Source organism: Orcinus orca, chromosome 5 (genome assembly GCF_937001465.1).
Source record: "Orcinus orca chromosome 5, mOrcOrc1.1, whole genome shotgun sequence".
NCBI lineage: Eukaryota > Metazoa > Chordata > Mammalia > Artiodactyla > Delphinidae > Orcinus > Orcinus orca.
The window spans coordinates 82,147,807-82,166,298 of NC_064563.1; the positions used below are offsets into that span (position 1 = coordinate 82,147,807).

The 18,492-nt window shown below is 35.2% G+C and overlaps 2 protein-coding genes across 2 annotated transcripts in view; one reads left to right on the top strand and one right to left on the bottom strand.

Moving 5' to 3' along the window:
• Window positions 1-18,492, bottom strand: part of SLC15A2 (solute carrier family 15 member 2) — a 779,020-nt gene that overhangs the window by 388,867 nt on the left and 371,661 nt on the right. The gene's annotated exons all lie outside the window — the stretch shown is intronic.
• Window positions 1-18,492, top strand: part of POLQ (DNA polymerase theta) — a 114,660-nt gene that overhangs the window by 69,537 nt on the left and 26,631 nt on the right. The window contains exons 17-22 of the mRNA XM_004278543.3: window positions 662-805; window positions 1,812-2,008; window positions 4,764-5,004; window positions 11,252-11,445; window positions 14,970-15,107; window positions 16,347-16,521. Coding sequence (XP_004278591.1) covers window positions 662-805; window positions 1,812-2,008; window positions 4,764-5,004; window positions 11,252-11,445; window positions 14,970-15,107; window positions 16,347-16,521 — 1,089 coding nt within the window. The remainder of the gene's footprint in view (window positions 1-661; window positions 806-1,811; window positions 2,009-4,763; window positions 5,005-11,251; window positions 11,446-14,969; window positions 15,108-16,346; window positions 16,522-18,492) is intronic.

Consider the following 18,492-nt stretch of genomic DNA (forward strand, 5'->3'; position numbering starts at 1 on the left):
TTTATGCACTTTCATTGTTGACTAGCTCTTTCCATTTTTCATTCAACAAACATAAAATTGAGTACATTTTCTGTGCTAGAGGTTAGAGGGATAAAAACATTCACTTAAATTTAACAAATATGTGACAGTTATTTTCCAGGTATTGGGGATATAATTGTAAATAAGATGGATTAGTTTTTGACCTATGTCTGTGCAATTGAAAGGTGTATTATTTTAGGAAAAATATTGACTCAAATACAAAATCATACCTAATTCTTCACTAAGAAGTAAGACTTGATTTTTCTGGAGTTTCTAAGTGTTAAGAATTGCTAAATTTGCTACAAAATTTTTGTAGTATGCAAGTGGTCTTTATTTCTGAGTTATAGAAATTCAAAATGCAGCTTTTGGAAAACTTTAAAAAGTTAATTTTAAACTATCTTAGTCATTATTACAAATCTCTTTTAAGAAATCTTTGGTAGATTTTTCATAGTGACAGTTATCTTAAATGATGGGAAGCCTAGGAAGATCTTACACCTAAAAATGACTATCCACATGATGCATATTGTAGGGATCTGAAAAATTTGCTTATCAAATAATTTTTTATTATATCATTTTTTTTAGTACTCAATTTAGTGGTTTCATTTTCAGAGATTTTTAACTATTTCACTTTGGTTTTACATAGTTAGTTCCTCTCAGGAAAGCCCTATTGGAGATGATGGAATTCCTGTTAAAGGTTGTGATGGCATCTTGGTGGTTGGACTGGCAGTATGCTGGGGTGGAAGAGATGCTTACTATTTTTCATTGCAGAAGGAACAAAAGCATTCTGGTAAGTAATCACTATTTGGTTAAGTTACCATATAATTTTAATGTAACCTCTATGAGGATAGTGACTTGTTTGTTGAGAATAGTTTCCTGAAATTTACCTAGAATTTATTTTTTAGGATTAAAAAAAACCTTTAAAAAATAGTAGCTATTGTATACATTATTTCATATATTAACTAGAATGACATTTTAAGAAGCCACCCCCCTTACTGTCTTCTGCTTGTCACATGTGGCTGTTACTGTGTTTTCTTCTTTGGGGTAGTGGATCCTTAAGGACTCACTGGCCACCTTGAGGATTTGCTTCTGAAGACTGGATCATGGCAGTTTCTTTCCAGGCTTTTATCCTCCTATCGACTGTATCTGGAACTCATTTAGAGGCAGTGATGAGCTAGACATCTACAGTAGTTGAATCACACAGCCTTTGGAGAAGCCTTGGAATTAAAAGGATAGGACCTAGGTATAAATTGTGATCTGATTATGGTTGTTGGATACCTAGTTGATTGTTTGGTTTTAGACAGAAGCAAAATTAATAAGGAAACATTTAAAAAGATGCCATATAATGTCTGTTCTGAGTAAGCATGAAATATTTTCAGTTGTTTCATAGGAGAACATCTTAGGATAAGTAATTACTTGAACTTCTTTTATTTTAGATGTAATTTTATACATTCATACTAAAATTCCCTCTGAAATGAGTTCCTTTAAAATTCATTTAAAAATAACTTTTCTTTTTTTAATTCCACATTCTGAGAAGCGTAAATTTATTTTTAGGAATCTTAATGTTTAGAATTTTCTCCCACCTGATTAAATAGAGCATTATAAATCACCTAGCCCAATCCTTAAGTTTTAGATTACAGAGCACTTCATCTATATAGCCAACATGACCTGGATAAGGTCTTGCTGAACTAAACTGAGGCTTTTGAGTCTTTTTCAGTCTTGGCACTAAAGATTGCTGTTTCAAATGAATGCGTGTACTTTTTGCCTTAAGACTTCTTTTTTTTTTTTTTTTTAAGAAATTAGTGCCAGTTTGGCCCCACCTTCTCTGGATCCAAGCCTGACTGTGAAAGACAGAATGCGGCACCTTCAATCTTGCTTTCAAAAGGAATCTGATAAAGAACGTTCTGTTATCATCTATGACTTCATCCAGAGCTATAAAATTCTTCTTCTGTCTTGTGGCATCTCCCTGGAACAAAGTTATGAAGATCCTAAGGTTCCCTGTCTTATCTAAAAGAATTTTACATACTTCAAAAAATATTTAATTTTAATGTTTAGGGTTAATTCTTAAATGACTTGGTATTTATTTAGCTTCAACAGTACAGCTTAAGTATTTTAGAGTAGTCACTTCTTTGTCCAATAACTTCATCCACCCAGAACAGATTATTATGCACCAAATGCCTCTGTGTAGATAAAACCAGAGATGTCACACATTCCAAGCACTAAAGTTCACATCTTTCTTCAGAGACTTAAACAATTTTCATTTTGGTCATAAGTTCTAAATTTTCTGTCTCATAGTAAATTAGAATGAAAGGAGAACTGTCAGATTTAGATATATGATAGCAGGGTGTTTCAAATATCCATGAGGATAGAGGCAGAAAATAGCAAAAGCATACAGATATAAGAGATCACAAAGCATAGTAGTTAGAGGCCATTAGCATAGGGACAAATGGCCTTACTAGCCCCTGAGAACTTTTCCATATAATAGCAAACTATGATATACTGTTCATAATGATGACTCTGAGTTATTAAGGAAAGAGTAACTTATGTTGTTGTAATATACACTTAACAGTATAATGCACTTTCAGAAGATATTTATTTACAGGATCATAGCCCTGAAAATGGATATCGTTTTTTCCCTTCTGTTGAGACTGGATACATGAGGTGTGTGGAATATTAATTTTGAGTTGAGATATGATACTAATTGGTTGTTATTATCAATATGATCAATGATAATAGGATAATATTTTAGTTTCTTTAGCTTTTTTGGCAAAGATTTTTGAAGGCAGTATCAGGTAAACTAATGATACTATTCTTTCCTATACTTCAGACCAGCCTTGGTTTATATGTGATAAATTTCATATAGTTCCTAAACTGACCTTTACTGGATATAAAAGGTTATCACCTAATTTTGATGTTCCAGAGCCCAAAATGAGAATAATGGTAATGTGAGCTTATTAAAACTGTAGTAGTATCCCAGATTTATATAACACCTTTGGCATAAACTATTTGAAATATTCCATACTTGGTTTTGTTAATCATCACATTTTTGGTGTAAGAAGAGAAGCTATTAATTTATAAAATTTCACTTTTATAAGAGACGTTTGCCAACTTTTACATCAGACTATCTTATTCAACACCCCTAAAAGGGTTCTGATCACCAATTTCTAATGGTGGGGGGGAGGGGGTTTCGCTGTATCTCCAACAGTTCTCTGGGTACCAGTTGGGTGTCCTATAATTCAGCTCAATTCTGTTACTATCTACCTGGAATGAGCATCAAATCCCATAAGTTAAGGGCTCAGTCCCACAAGCCCCCAACTTCAAACACCAGTTGCAAGCCCAGCTCGTTACCTGTGCTTCTGGTCAACCAGCTATAAATAAATCAGATTCCCACAACCCCCTCCTTGAGTTTGATTAATTTACTAGAGCGGCTAACAGAACTCAGGAAACCAGTTTACTCACTAAATTACTGGCTTATTACAAAGGATATTAAAGGATACAAGTCAACAGCCAGACGAAGAGATACATAGGGTGAAGTTTGTAAGAAGACGTGTGGAGCTTCTGTTCTTTCTAGGCTTGCCACTCTCCCTGCATCTTCATGTGGTTACCAACCCAGAAGCTCTCTGAACCCTATCCTTTTGGGTTTTTATGGAGGCTTCATTACATAGGCATAATTGATCAAACCATTGGCCATTGGTGATCAATTATCCTCTGGCCCCTTCCCCTTCCCAGGAGTTTGAGGGGGTGGAACTGAAAGTTCCAGCCCTCCTATCACAGGGTTGATTACTGGTGGCAACCAGCCGCCATTCCTAGGTGACCTAGGGACACTCCAAGTCACTGCATTAGCATAATTAAAGACACCTTTATCTCTGTTGGGAAGACCCAATTTATATTTCTTATTATAATTTACAATATCGCCCCCCCCACCCCATAAAACTACATTCCAGGCCTATAAAAGAAGTAACCAAGTCATTTAGTAATTATTGAAATTATGAACAAGGCTTAGATTTCCTTATTCTAAATCCAATTTCGCTCTGCTAAAATCAAGTATTAGAAAATACAGGTCTTCTAGTCTCATAGGGAAGCTAACAGTAGCAGTCAAATCACTAGTTGGATGGTCATGGTGACAGGTCCTCATCCTTGAGAGAAATTCTGTAGGCATTCTAAAACACTGGATATGAACTTGTAATGGCGAAATATTTATGTCTCACTTCTTCCAATATTGAATAAGCCACTCAACTGTACAATTAAATATGCTTAAAATAGTATGTTTTATATTATGTGACTTACCGCAATAAAAAAATTTTTTTTAATTAAATAAACCTAAAACTATATAGGCCCATCTTTGTTATAGTAGTAGGAAAGCCAAAATTAGCCTTAGTGGAGAAGAATCCAGCTGCATTTTCAGAAACATGACTTTTGTTAGCTGAAAGGCACTTGGTTTTCAAGCCTACTTCTGAAGTAGGTCAGGAGGAGCATTGCAGTAGTGGAAAAGTATAAATTTTCCTTCTTTGAAGGCTACCTTTGAAGACTCTTATTGGTAAAAGATGAGATATTTTTTATACCAATTATCCTTTCCTTATCCTGGTACAATTATCCTTTCCTTCTCCTCTCCTGGGAAGACCATTGAATAAGTATTAAGTGAAAATGAGTGAGATTAGAAATGAGCTTTCTTTTTTCCCCTTTTAATTTAAGGGTACAGAAATATCTTTGAAAAATCAAGAAAATATTCTGATTGTTATCTCACTCAGGTGGCATGCTGGTTACTAGATCCAGATTCCAAGGAGCCGACTCTTCATGGCATAGTTTCCCGTTTTCTTCCTCATGAGCTTCCACTCCTGGAAGAGATAGAGACTGGCCAAGGAACTCAAAGCCTAGGGCTGAACGTCACCACTGAGCATTCTGGGCGATACAGAGCATCTGTAGAGTCCATTCTCATCTTCAGCTCTATGAGTCAACTTAATTCTTTGTTGAAGAAGGAAAACCTTCAAGGTAAAAACACAGTTCCTGGCATTTTTACGATGTTATGAGACTGGGGATAGTTACGTATTTAGCCACTCTATCACAGGTGGATAAATTATACTTTTTATGCAGACCCTTTCTTTTGATTGTCTAGTGCAGGAATCAACAAATTTTTTTCTGTAAAAGGCCAGTGATGAATATTTTTGGTTTTGCAACCTAGACAGTCTCAATCACAAATATTTAACTCTGCCATCACAGCACGAAAGCAGCTATAGACAATATGAAAATGAGTGTTCCAGTAAATCTTTATTTACAAAAACAGACATCTGGCCCTAGTTTGGCCGTAGTTTGCTGACCTTTGGCTCTACTGTAATGAGGTGAATTAGTGGCATCTTCTTCATTTATTCCTAATTTTATATTTGAATGTTATCAAATGGTTTTTATTCACACTTAGAATATATCTTTTATGGATTTAAAAAAATGAACTGTTTTCTTTTTAGAGCTATTAACAGTTATTTTTTTCAGCCAAGGGTGTTTATGTGAATCTTTTTTTTCCCTTGTGACAAATAGCATGAATTTATTGTGCAGGCTGCTGGCCCAGATTGAGTACCTTGACTTTGGAGAGCATAATATATGTTCATGGTGAAAATGAGAAAGTGGAACAAAGTTGGCTTCATTGTGAGGAGATATAAACTGTGGATTTACTGGCTGATTAATAAATACTAGAAACAGCAGACTGGTGAATTCACAGAGACCAGGGCTTGAATCTGTATTATTTATTTGTGAGGGACCTTGGGCAAGCTATGTTAACTCTCTAAGTCTGGTTCTTATTTTGTAAGTATTAAATGAGACAGAGAACTTAGTGCAGTGTTTGCAACAGAGCAGGCGCTCATTATTGTATTCCTTGATGATTATTATTACTGCTAGCACAAACCCTCTGTGCTGGTAATAAAGTTCTCCCCAACATCACTGGGGTAGAATATACAGAAGACCAGACTGACTTATTTGCTCACAGGAGACTTGCTTAAGTGATGTTAATTAGTAGCTCTTCAACAGGCATTGTAGTATTTCAGACAGCTTCTTTAAGCCAATCTAGGCAGGCCAAGGAGTGGGAGTATGCAGCACACATACCTCAGCTACTTTACAATAATGCTGAATGAACATAGCTCATTCCCTCTTAGTCTGACTAGTCTGCTCCTAGATTAGGCATCCTGGGTAGTCTGTATAGTTTCTAGACACTGACATTTGACGATGGTGATATGAATTAGTCTGTAACTTTTTAGATATTTGTTACCCATTATCAGATTTGTAAGTTTTCAGTCTGATTGGGAGGGGATGGTTCCACTATTTAAAGACAGTTTTTCACCTATAAAAAAAAGAAGACTGACTTTCCTTTCCAGAAAAGCACAAGAAACCCTCTAGATTTGTAATTTTTAACTTTCACAATTTCTTTCTATGTGCCTTGAAAGCTTTTTTTTTCCCTGCAGATTCAAAAGTGGGTGACCACGAGGTGTTAAATGCATTCTTGTACAGTGTTAAATATTTCTTATTCTCAGAATCCATAGAATTGAAGTACATTGAGATAAGGGAGGTTTTTGGAGAGAATGTGGACAGCTATCAAATTTTATTTGAAAATAATTATTTCAGGATGTGCTTGTTAATTTTAATGGGCCTCCAGAATCTTCATCTTTTTCTTTTCTCATCTTCTTGCCTGTTGGAGAGGTGTGTTCTAGCTGACTTTCTCCCCATAGAGAGCTGATTTTTGTTTGGGTATGAATTAATACTAATAGTACAATGTGTCTTTGCTTAATTTGAACCAGGACAAAGTATCCTGTCCTCTTCACATTGATCAATTAGGTCCTTTCTAGATAGTTTGAACATAGATTAGATGATTTTCTAGGTATGGAGTGAGTTGGTTTCTCTCTTTTTCAAAGGACCTCAGCTGCACAGATTTATATTAGTCATAATCTTTCTTTCATGAGCACTATCATCATTGGTCCATGTATGGTCCTCTTATTATTCACCATTATTTTAATAATATAATGAAAACTGTTAACTCACATTCATAACTTAGACATTTGTCTACCTTTGTGCTCCTCCTTCCTTGTACATCCCAAGTTTTATGTTTATCATTCCCTTATTTTCTTATTTAAATTTTATTTTTAATTAAAAATTTTAGCATATATATGTCTGAGTCCAAACAATGTATTATTTGGTTTTGCTTGTTTTTGAACTTTACAAAACATCTGTCACACTATGTCTTGTTTTACTTGCTCTGCATCATGTTAGTAAGTTTCCTGCATATTATTGCAAGTATGTGTAGTTTATTGATTTTCACTGCTCTGTAATATATCACTGTGTTTTGTGTGTGTGTGTGTGTGTGTGTGTGTGTGTGTGTGTGTGTGTGTGCACCAAAATGTATTTATCCATTTTCCTCTTGGTGAATGCTCAGGTTGTTTCTAGTTTTGTTTTATTTTGTTTTTTTGTTCTGCTATAACAGGTATTTCTGTATAAATATTCTTATAAATTTACATGTCTCCTGCTATACTGGGCAAGAATTTCTTTTGCATGTAGAATTGCTCCGTCTTGGAAATGGGAATATTCAACTGTACAAGATTATGTTAAATTGTTTTCCAGAATGGTTGTATAAAGTTTGTTCTTTAAACAGCAATGTGAAAGAAATCTTGCTGATTACATTGTCTCTACTTTGCCAAGTCATTGGTTGTAAAATGACTGTAATTTTTCTTTCTTGTGCTTTGTTTTTGGTAAGAGAGTTACTCTAGTTTCATGGAATGCGTTGATGAATATAGCCTCTTTTTGTTCTGGAGGAGTTTATGTATCGTAGGAATGATGTGTTCTTTAAAAGTTCGGTAGAATTTGCCTGTAAACTCTCTTTATGGAAATATTTTTAACTACTACTTTGACTTCTTTAATAACGGTAAGATTATTCAGTTATATCTTTTGATTATGTTTTGGTAAGCTATATATATTTTTAAGAATTTATCTAAAGGTATTGCTGATTTTTTATATCTCTGGTTTATCTGTTATGTCGTCTTTTTCTTTCATAATACTATTGTTTAATCTCACTAGAAGTTTATCCAATTTTTCAGTCTTTTTAAAGAACCAACTTTTGCCTTTGATCTTTCCTGTTGTTTTTGTTTTCTATTTCATTGATTTCTGTGAACATTTATGTCATCTCTTTTCTTCTAGTTCCCCTGACTTTATTTGCAGTCCTTTTTCTAAATTCTTAAGTTTGACACTAAACTCATTATTTTTAAAATCATGTTTTTCTTTTCTAATATAAGTACTTAAGGCTATAAATTTTCCTCAGAGTTCTACTTTCATTATATCTTACAAGTTTGACATATATTGTTTTCATTGTTTTATCCTAAATATTTAACATTTCCTGGTATACCTCTTAGACTTATAAATTATAAGAAGATTGTTTTTAATTCTCAAATAGTTGGAAACTTTTATTTCATATTTTCATTATTACCTTCAATCTTTATTGTGTTGTAGCTAGAGAACATGTTTGTATAATACCCATTCTTTGAAGTCTTTTGATAATTGTTTTGTAACCTAAAACTTGAACTATTGTGTAAATGTTCTGTGTGCATATAAAATAATATGTATTCTAATTCTGGATGCAGAATTTTATAAATGTCTGTTAATTCAATGTTGTTGTTTAAATCTTCTATATCTGATTTTCCCTGTAGTTCAGGTAATTTTATATGTTTTGAGACAATTTTATTAGGTGCATACAGGTTTAAAATTGATGTATTTTCCTGGTGCATTAAACCTATCATTATGTTGTGACTAGCTTTTCCACTAATATGATTTTTACTCTTAATCTATTTTTTGGAATGAATATGGCAGCATCAACTTTCTTTTGATTAATACTTGCCTCATATATATATCTTTTCTTTTCTTTTTTTTTTTTTTGCGGTACGTGAGCCTCTCACTGCTGTGGCCTCTCCCGCTGCGGAGCACAGGCTCCGGACGCCCAGGCCCAGCGGCCATGGCTCACGGGCCCAGCCGCTCCGTGGCATGTGGGATCCTCCCGGACCGGGACACGAACCCGCATCCCCTGCATCGGCAGGTGGACTCTCAACCACTGCGCCACCAGGGAAGCCCCTCATATATCTTTTTTTCTATCCCTTTAAACCTTCTAGATCCTTACTTTTTAGATGTCTTATAAACAAAGTATAGCTTATTTCTTCTTCAAACTATCAGTTTTTTTTACAAATTTACCAATTTATTATGATGATTGATGTGTTTCTATTCATTGTGATTATTGACATATTTACACTTTCCTGTTTTGTTTCTGTTCATCTTGTTTGATTTTGTAGATAGTTCATTCGTAGCTGTGCTCCGTTCTAATGATTCCATACCTGCAATTCTTAGGGATCTAAATCTGTCATTTGTTGTTTCTGCTGAGTCCAGTTCATACATCTTTGCTATCTTATATTTTTTATAATCTTTGTGAAATCATACAAGATTTGATCAGTAGAGCCCTGCAGGGCTTATTTGGGGGAAGTCTTCCTCTAGAAAGGCTATGCTCTGGCTTCTGCTTGTTACTAAACTAAACTTCATCCAAGGCCTACATTAGCTTTTCTCGAGAGTTTTGGTTCAGAACAGAAGTCTGAGAATCAGCTTCTCCTCCTATTGCTACTCCAAAAATCTATTATTCCCTCAACCTTTTTGCAGTAGGACTCCATTCCCATTGCAACCCTGTTTCTTCCTACTGTCTGTGAATCCAGGCTGGCTTCCTACCACTCTTGACTCTTCTTTTTCTGACCCTAGTTCCTTATTTCTCTGGTCCCACATCACATGAATTTCTGCTCTGGTTCCAAGTCTCCAAAGCCAGGCTCTGACTGCCCAGTATGTTCTGACTATTAGAGGCCAGTAGCTCTCAATTGTTTGCTTTTGGGGGTGGTTACAGGTGTCCTTTGGGATTTCGCCTGCTGATTGAGACCAAGAGTGCCTTAAAGAATGTGTGGGGGCTTCCCCGGTGGTGCAGTGGTTGAGAATCCGCCTGCCAATGCAGGGGACATGGGTTCGATCCCTGGCCCGGGAAGATCCCACATGCTGCGGAGCAACTAAGCTCATGTGCCACAACTACTGAGCCTGTGCTCTAGAGCCCATGAGCCACAACTACTGAGCCCGCGTGCCACAACTACTGAAGCCCACACGCCTAGAGCCCGTGCTGCACAATGAGAGAAGCCACTGCAATGAGAAGCCCGTGCACCGCAATGAAGAGAGCAGCCCCCGCTCGCTGCAACTAGAGAAAGCCTGCGTACAGCAATGAAGACCCAACACAGCCAAAAAAAAAAAAACAAAAGAAGTGTGTATGTGGAGCTGGGGAAGGCAGGCCAGGGTTACACAGAGTCCTAGTGAGCCATAGTACTGGAGCAGAAATCTTTGTTATGGATTTTTTCTTAATAATTTTAGGATAGCATTTCCCATAGAGTGTTCTATGGACACTTACTTTTCACAATGTTAATAAATATTACACAGATAAAGGGTTTTATGGTCAAATGATTTCAGACTTTTGGTTAAAACAAAATTAAATAGTTGTCTTTGTTCATTTCTACTCAGAGCCTTTAATATATTAACAGGCATCATGAACATCTAAGAGTAATTTATAAATGATGAAACTCATAGTATACAGTGTCTCTCAATCCCAGCCTTTTATAGAGTATTTTTGAGACTAATATTCTAAAGAACATACTGGGAAAACTGATTTAGAGTGACTATTCTGTTGAGAAATGTCAGCAGATAGAAAAATACTCTGATTCTTACTTCAGGAATCTTATTCTTTACTCTTAGAGCATTGGAAAATACAAAACCTTCATGTTTAGCTTTGTGCACGCCGGCATACCATGGGACCAGGAATACTGGAAAAAATTTTGGTGAATTAACCTTTTGTAGTCAGCTTAGCAAATTAGATTGGCTACCTTGTTCTTGCTAAGAGTAGAAGCAGAAACATCATCTTGGGAGAAATGCAATCTCTTATAATTCAGACTGTTCATAAGATTGCCTGTTTTACTCTGCATGGACACAGATAGTAATCCAATACTCAAGTGGAAAAGTGGAAAGTACTTTTAATACCTTTCACTGATGGTTTGATAATGCTGCTCAAAAGACTGGATCTTGAAGGATAGCTTAGTAGCATCTCTGATTCTCCCAGAAAAATTCTATGTATGTTTAGGTAATCATGCTGATCTAGTCACTTAGCTGGTGAATTAATGTTTTTTGCTTTCTTTTTTTCTTCCAGATGTCTTCTGTAAAGTGGAGATGCCCTCCCAGTACTGCTTGGCCTTGCTAGAACTAAATGGAATCGGCTTTAGTACCGCAGAATGTGAAAGTCAGAAACACATAATGCAAGCCAAACTGGATGCAATTGAGACGCAGGCCTATCAACTAGCTGGCCATAGTTTTTCTTTCACCAGTTCAGATGACATCGCTGAGGTTGTATGATGGGAATAAAAAATTTAGAAAAGTCATTTTTAAAGCAAAAACGTGTGTGTGTGTGTGTGTGTGTGTGTGTGTGTGTTTCATAAGTGTGTTTACCTAAGTACCAAAGATCAGTAAAATAAAACAATCAGTTAACCAGAATACTTTGGAGATAGAATATTCTAACATCTCCTTTGTAAGTTTATACCTATATTTATGAATAGGAAGGTAGTAAAGAAGTATCCTAGAATGTGTGTTCCATAAGGAGATTTGCCTGGAACAGAAGGGGCACCCAGTAAATATTTTTTTATTTTAAAAAATTAACTACCACTATGAGATCCATAGTGGTAGTTGTATAACAGTGTAGGTGTTTCTCCATGAAGTTAGTAATTTCATGAACTCTTACTCCTTCTTCACTGCAAAATTAGATATTTTTCTTAGATGTTAGTGAAAAAGGGATTTTGGGAACGCTCTGCTTTTTTAAACCTACTAATATTTTTATCATCTTAGATAAATTTTGACATAGTTTACTCTTCCCCCCGCCGCCGCCCCTCAAAAGTTGGTGTTCTCTTCCCTCCCCACACTCCATAAAGGGTGGTTGGGTTGTTTTAGAGGAGTTACTGATACAGGGTGGGTGCTTACTCTTGATATCTTTGAAGTTCTATTGTTATCTAGATGTGATTCAGTATTATAGTATATTGGTATTATAGACTTTAAATCCAGACTTCTTGGGTTTGAATGCTACCTGCTCTATTTATTAATTAACTCCATGACCTTGGACCACTTCATTAACTCTGTATCTCAGTTTCTTCATCAGTAAAATACCTCATGTTAGAAATACCTCATAGAGTTGTGAGGAATAAGCAATAAATGTAAAACACTTAGAACAGTGCCTATCTCATAGTAAGTGTTGTATAAATATTATATAAAGGGCTTACAAATGCCCCCCCCCCCACTTTAGCCACAGTTATGCGTTTTTAAAAAATGAGGAACTTTGTTTCTCCTAATCACGTGGTACATTTGTATTGAATTCAGTGGTGTTTTTTGGGGTGTTTTAAAATACTTTCTTTTGATTTCTTTAGTCCACAAGTCCCCAAGCCAGAACCTAGCTCGCTACACCTAAAATTACATGGGGAACTTGTCAAAAATATAGAATCTCTGGATATCAGCACAAGTAGGCTTGGGGCAAAGGCAAGAACCAGTACTCTTGTGATTCAGATGGGTGCAAAGGCATGTGGGCCTTAGGCCTAGACCAAACTCTGGCCTAGAATAAAAGTCCTTTGATATTATTGGCTTGTTCTTAGATCTTCATGTTAAAATGGAAGTTATATTAAAGGTAATCTAACATTTTCATACATTGATTATTTTATCCTTGGTGATTTTAAGTTGAATCTTTCAAATAGGCAAGATGTTACTAATCATCTAGAGCTGCAGTGTTCAATAAAGGAGTCACTAGCCACTTATCTCTGTTTCAGTTTAAATTAACTGAAATTAAATAAAATATATCAATTAAGTTCCTTAGTCATGCTAACCACATTACAAGTGTTCAATAGCCACAGGTGGCTAGTGGCCACTATATTGGACAATACAAATATAGAACAGTTTTATTATTGCAGAAAGTTCTTGGATGGCACTGGTCTTGAGAAGGTATCAGCAAAATATGACTTGCAGGCCAGATCTGGCCTGCCACCTGTTTTTGTAAATAAAGTTTTATTGGAACACAGCTATAGCTGTTCATGTACTTATTGCCTGTGGCTGTTTTCATTCTATAATGGCACAGTTGAAAAGGTGTGACAGACAGTAAAACAAAGCTAAAAATATTTACTGTCTGGCCCTTTGTAGAAAAAGTTTCTGACTCCTGGTCTAGAGGGAAGCATGGGTTAGTAGAAAGAAAAAGGACTTTAGAGTTAGAAGACTTTGGGTTCTAATTCTTAATTCTACTACATTTTGGGCATGCAACTTTGAGCAAGTTTCTCCAACTGTCTAAACTTTGCAGCTTTGTCATAAAGTTGTTATAAGGATTGCATGTTAAAGCACCTAGCCTGATGGCTGGCACATAGGAAGTGCTTAATAAATATTAGTGTCTCTTGCTCCCATCCAGTTCAACTCCCTCAGTCACAGATGTGTTAGTTAAGACCTGAAGAGAATTTATGTGTGAAGTTTTTATAATTAATTCTGAAGGATTCACCAAAAATGGAAGCTTAAGATAAAACTTGAGATCTTTAAATTGTCTTAATTATGATAGGTCTTCCTTCCTGGGGTTGTCGATTTATTGTTATTGTAATAATGTTTCATTTTTTCTATTCAGTTATTTTCTTCTCTCTTCTCTGCTGTCATTCATTTATATACTCTTTGATAAGTATATTAGAGTTGCCTGATTAAATACCAGCACTTGGTTAAATGTGAATTTCAGATGAACAGTGGACAATATTTTAGTATAAGTATGCTCCATGTCATTCAAATTTGACTGGGCATCATGTAATTTTATTTGCTAAATATAGCAACCCCAATCCTTATGTGTGCATATGTTCATATCTATATAACACAGTCTTTGGGCAAGTTAGTTATTAACATCCATAGTAAGCCTCAGTAATTTTCATGCCTAGGACCCCACTTATTCACACTACTTAAAACTAAAACCAGATTTTTGTTTCTGTCATCACCACTGTTCTAGGGAAACAGGTATATCTTTACTTCCACCCCTGGCCCAACTTATAGAAAAAATTCTCATGCAAAGGGTTTCAATTTTTAGAATTATTATTGGGAAAATAATCCAAGGTTCAATAAATCTTACTGAAAGTATATAAATGAATGAGTAGAAAGAGTAGATAGTGTTCTGAATTGCCTAAATTGGAACCCCTCTAACAAGAACTAGTGAGTTTAAGGTATACATGGGATCTTCCCTCTGACCCGCAGCCTGGATCCCTGTTCCGTGTAAGCCTAGTTTCTTCAGTGGGTGCTTACTGGCCACTCTCTAACTTTCATTATTGCTGCATTGGATCAATCACCTTCTCCTGGCTTTTTGCCCAGGGCCTCTCAGGGTCTAGCCTTGTGGTAGTGGAATTAGATGGCTTTTGGGGCCCCTTCCTACTTTAGTGTTCTCTGAGTTTTGTGATCACACAATAGCCACGAAGGCTCCCATGTTTATCCTCTATGGGGCTTAAATGATCAAGCAGCCGCATTGGTCACCACATCAAGGAGTATTTAGGTGAGCTTATAATCAGAGCAACCTAAAGTCGCAATGCCAATAGTTTGTCAGTCGTTCAGCACAGAATATACATTCTTGTATTCTTGACTGTTTAAGAGCCTGGTGTTACTGTTAATCTAATACTGACTAAATTAGGGTATGGACAGCCTACTTGATGTAAGATTTTATTGCCATTATTTATTAAATGTGATAATTCCAAATTGTCCAAAAATATTCTTACAATCCATGTTGAAATGTATAGAATCTTTTCTCGAATAACTTTTTAAAATGTTTTCTGAATGATAATACTTGTGATTTGATTCTTGACTAAAGAAGCATTAATTTCTTGCAGGTTTTATTTTTGGAATTGAAGTTGCCACCAAATGGAGAGAGAAAACACCAAGGCAGCAAGAAAACTTTGGGTTCTACCAGAAGAGGGAATGATGATGGATGGAAGCTAAGGCTGGGAAAACAGTTCAGCACTAGTAAGGTGCTCTTTGGGGCAGTCACAGGGCAGAATCTGAACTACTTTTAGCATTTTGGTGTCCTGAAAGAATGCTGATGAAATCAAGATCCAATGTAGTACACCATTTGAACTTATCCAGACAAAAACAAATTGGTTTTTTGTTCAGCTGCCCACAAACACTATGGAAACATTCCAGCGTGGAAAATCTGGATCATAATCTGAGTTAGCAATTGTGTCCTTCCTATCATTAAAACAGTGTAAAGGTTTGTAAATTCAGACCTATATAGACATTAATTATTGATATGCACTACTCTTGGACTTCTAGTATAATATAATTTCTGTCGTTATATGAACATGAACAGAAAGGTATGGAAGAATTTAAAAAATAAAAAGACAGTCAATATAAATAAAATTTTGTTTTTTTCAATTTCAGAGCAAAATAGTAAGTTTTCCATGCATTTGTTTTGAGAATCTAATCTGTTAATTTCAAAGTCAAATTGAATCACAACCCTTGGAAACTGTATACATGGGACAAAAGAGAGAAAGCCTTAATTTTACATTTTTACTGAATGAATTATCAATGGAAAATAAGGATAGAAAGTACAGCCACAACAGCCATGGAGAGAGCAGTCCAAGTTGCCATTCTGTAGAATTTTGACCATAATATTATTAATTATGACTTGCCTGCCCCGGGGAAGTTTCCACAGCTTCATTCTGTAGCAAAACTTTTTATTTAATCGCATTGGCCCTTTTACCCTACAAGTTTTTGTTCCTTAAAGGTTCATTGAATGTCTGTAGCATGGAAAATTCAAAGTTTTAAAAATAAATTTCCTTGATACAAAGACCATGAAAGTATTATGGCAAAAAGAAGGAAAAAAAAAAGACTGGGAAACTTACAATCACATGAGCAATGGAGGAGGAAAATATAAAGGAAAGAGATGATGTAAACAATTGGGTGGGGTGTGGGGAAGCAGCTGTTTTACTAAGTTGACATCTCATTGATTTTTTTTTTTAATAGTAGATGTAAATTGACATTACTCAACATTAACATGTTTACATTTTATAATCTATAGTTATTATAGATTTATCATTATGGTGATTTCCAAAAAACCCAAATAGTAATTTTATAATAGTAAAGTTGAGTTTAGATACAGGAGTTATCAAATTTAGTTTTGAGATTATATTGTTTACTTAAAAGAGATTCTAGTTTGCTATAGAATTTGGACAAGAATCTGATCCTACTTTATTATAATTCTTTGGCAGGATGTTTTAAATAAATTAAGGGCATTACATCCTTTACCAGGCTTGATATTAGAGTGGAGAAGAATCACTAATGCTATTACCAAAGTGGTCTTTCCCCTGCAGCGGGAAAAACGTCTGAATCCTTTCCTTGGAATGGAAAGAATCTATCCTGTATCACAATCACACACTGCTACAGGTAATGAGAAATCTTAAATATGGATAATATCCAGTTTTGCAAAAAAAAATTCATATGTAATATTTGCTTATGTAATAAGCAAATAATAATATTTTAATATAATATAATAATAATATAATATTTGCATATGTAATATTTGCTTATGATGACCAAGGAATTCGAATGTTGATCATTGGGTTCAGTGAAGTTCTATAAACATTTATGAAACGCATACTACATCCAAAGCATAGGTGAATATCAGGTAGATAAAGAGATGAAATTTAGTAAGATAACAGTTCCTGCTTTCAAGTACTGTATAGAGTAACTTGGATGTCTGAGATTGGATGAGAGTATGGCCAGGAATTAAATATTTATTTGAGTCAGTGATCTTATCTAATTTCAGTCACAGCCCTATTCTGAATCTCTTAAGAGTCTCTCCAAGTTGAATCTAAGTAGGCCTGTGCAGTAATAAGGGAGTGTCTTACTTTACTCAATCGGAAAAGAAAGCTGTAGAGTCCTTTGCATGTCTTTTGGCCCTCTTGGGATCAGTATGCATGTAATCTCATGAAGAAAAAAAAGCATTCTTTTTCTAGGTAGTGCACAGCTTCACATATTTGTCAAATGCAATGTGCAGTGGAAGAAAGGGCAGCATTAACTCCTTCATAGAGGGGGCATTTTAGTTTGGTGGTATAGAATGTGGACTTTGATATCACATTTTCACAAGGTTTGAATCTTGGTGCTGAGAATCTTTAGACAAGGTACTTAACCTTTCAGTACCCAAGTTTCCAAATGTATAAAACAAGATAATAACAGTCCTACCTCACTGGGTCATCCTGAGGATTAAATAGGTCAGTACATGTAAAGTGTTTAGAATGATGCGTGGTACATTATCAGTTGTTGCTGTTATTGAGGATGGGGGCACCGTGAGGAGCTGCTTTTCTCTTTGCTTGCTTAGTCTCTGTTCTAAACAATTCCTCTTCCTTCTCCCTATTTAGGTAACCTCTTGGTGCTTCTTGCCTATTTCTTGCCCTGTTTTAAGTTTCATTTTGAAACGTATGCTAATGTGTAAACTTATGTAAAATAAATCCTTGTTGGTGAAAAAACAATCAACCTAGAGTTTTCAAAGCTTTTGCACATTTATTTGTTGCTTATAAAGCAGAAAGTCATCAATTCCTTGTTGTTTTCCTGATTGTTTTTCATTATACTATGCCTACATTTAAAGAATATTTTAGAAATACAAGCTTACCTAAGTATAGTAAAGCCCTTTCATTATTAGAATTAATCTTCATGAAGCTATATTCATGTTTTGTAATTTACTTTTGCCATTTTATTTGTCTACCAGTGTTACCTCATTAATTCAAACACTAGACCTGAATATTAAGTATTGATATTATCATAGAAGAGAAGACAGTGTGCTGAGGCAGAAAGAGACTTGGATTCTTTCCTGTGCTATTTGTTAGCTTTATAAAATTGATTAGGCCATTTAATGCTAATAAGTGTAATAATATCTACCATTAATTGAACACTAATTTTTGCTAAAATCAAAATAACGAGGATATAGTATCAGGAGTTTATTCAGAAAAACAGTATCTGAGATACTTAAGATCTCTGATTCATCTAAAGAAGATGGAATTACATACAGTAGCTAGTAGAGAGCCTGTTAGAATGAAGAGTGTCATAAAACAGAGGATTTTTTGGTCACTATATGTGTATGATAAAAACTGCAGTAGCAGTCAGTTACCCGAACTTTTTGAACAACACCTGTGTGTTTTTGAAAAATTCATCCAATAAATAAATAAAATGTAAAATATTTGGGGGAAATTAAAGGCCATAAGCATTAAAACAAATAGCTTTCTGTTTCCTAGAAAATGTACTAGCCACCTGATTCTAGTTTCTAGTCATGTCAGTGCTACCTACCATTGATTCTTGTGATAAGTGATGAGGAGGAGGAGGAAAACTGGCCAGGTGATATCTAGAAAGTAACGTTCTAGT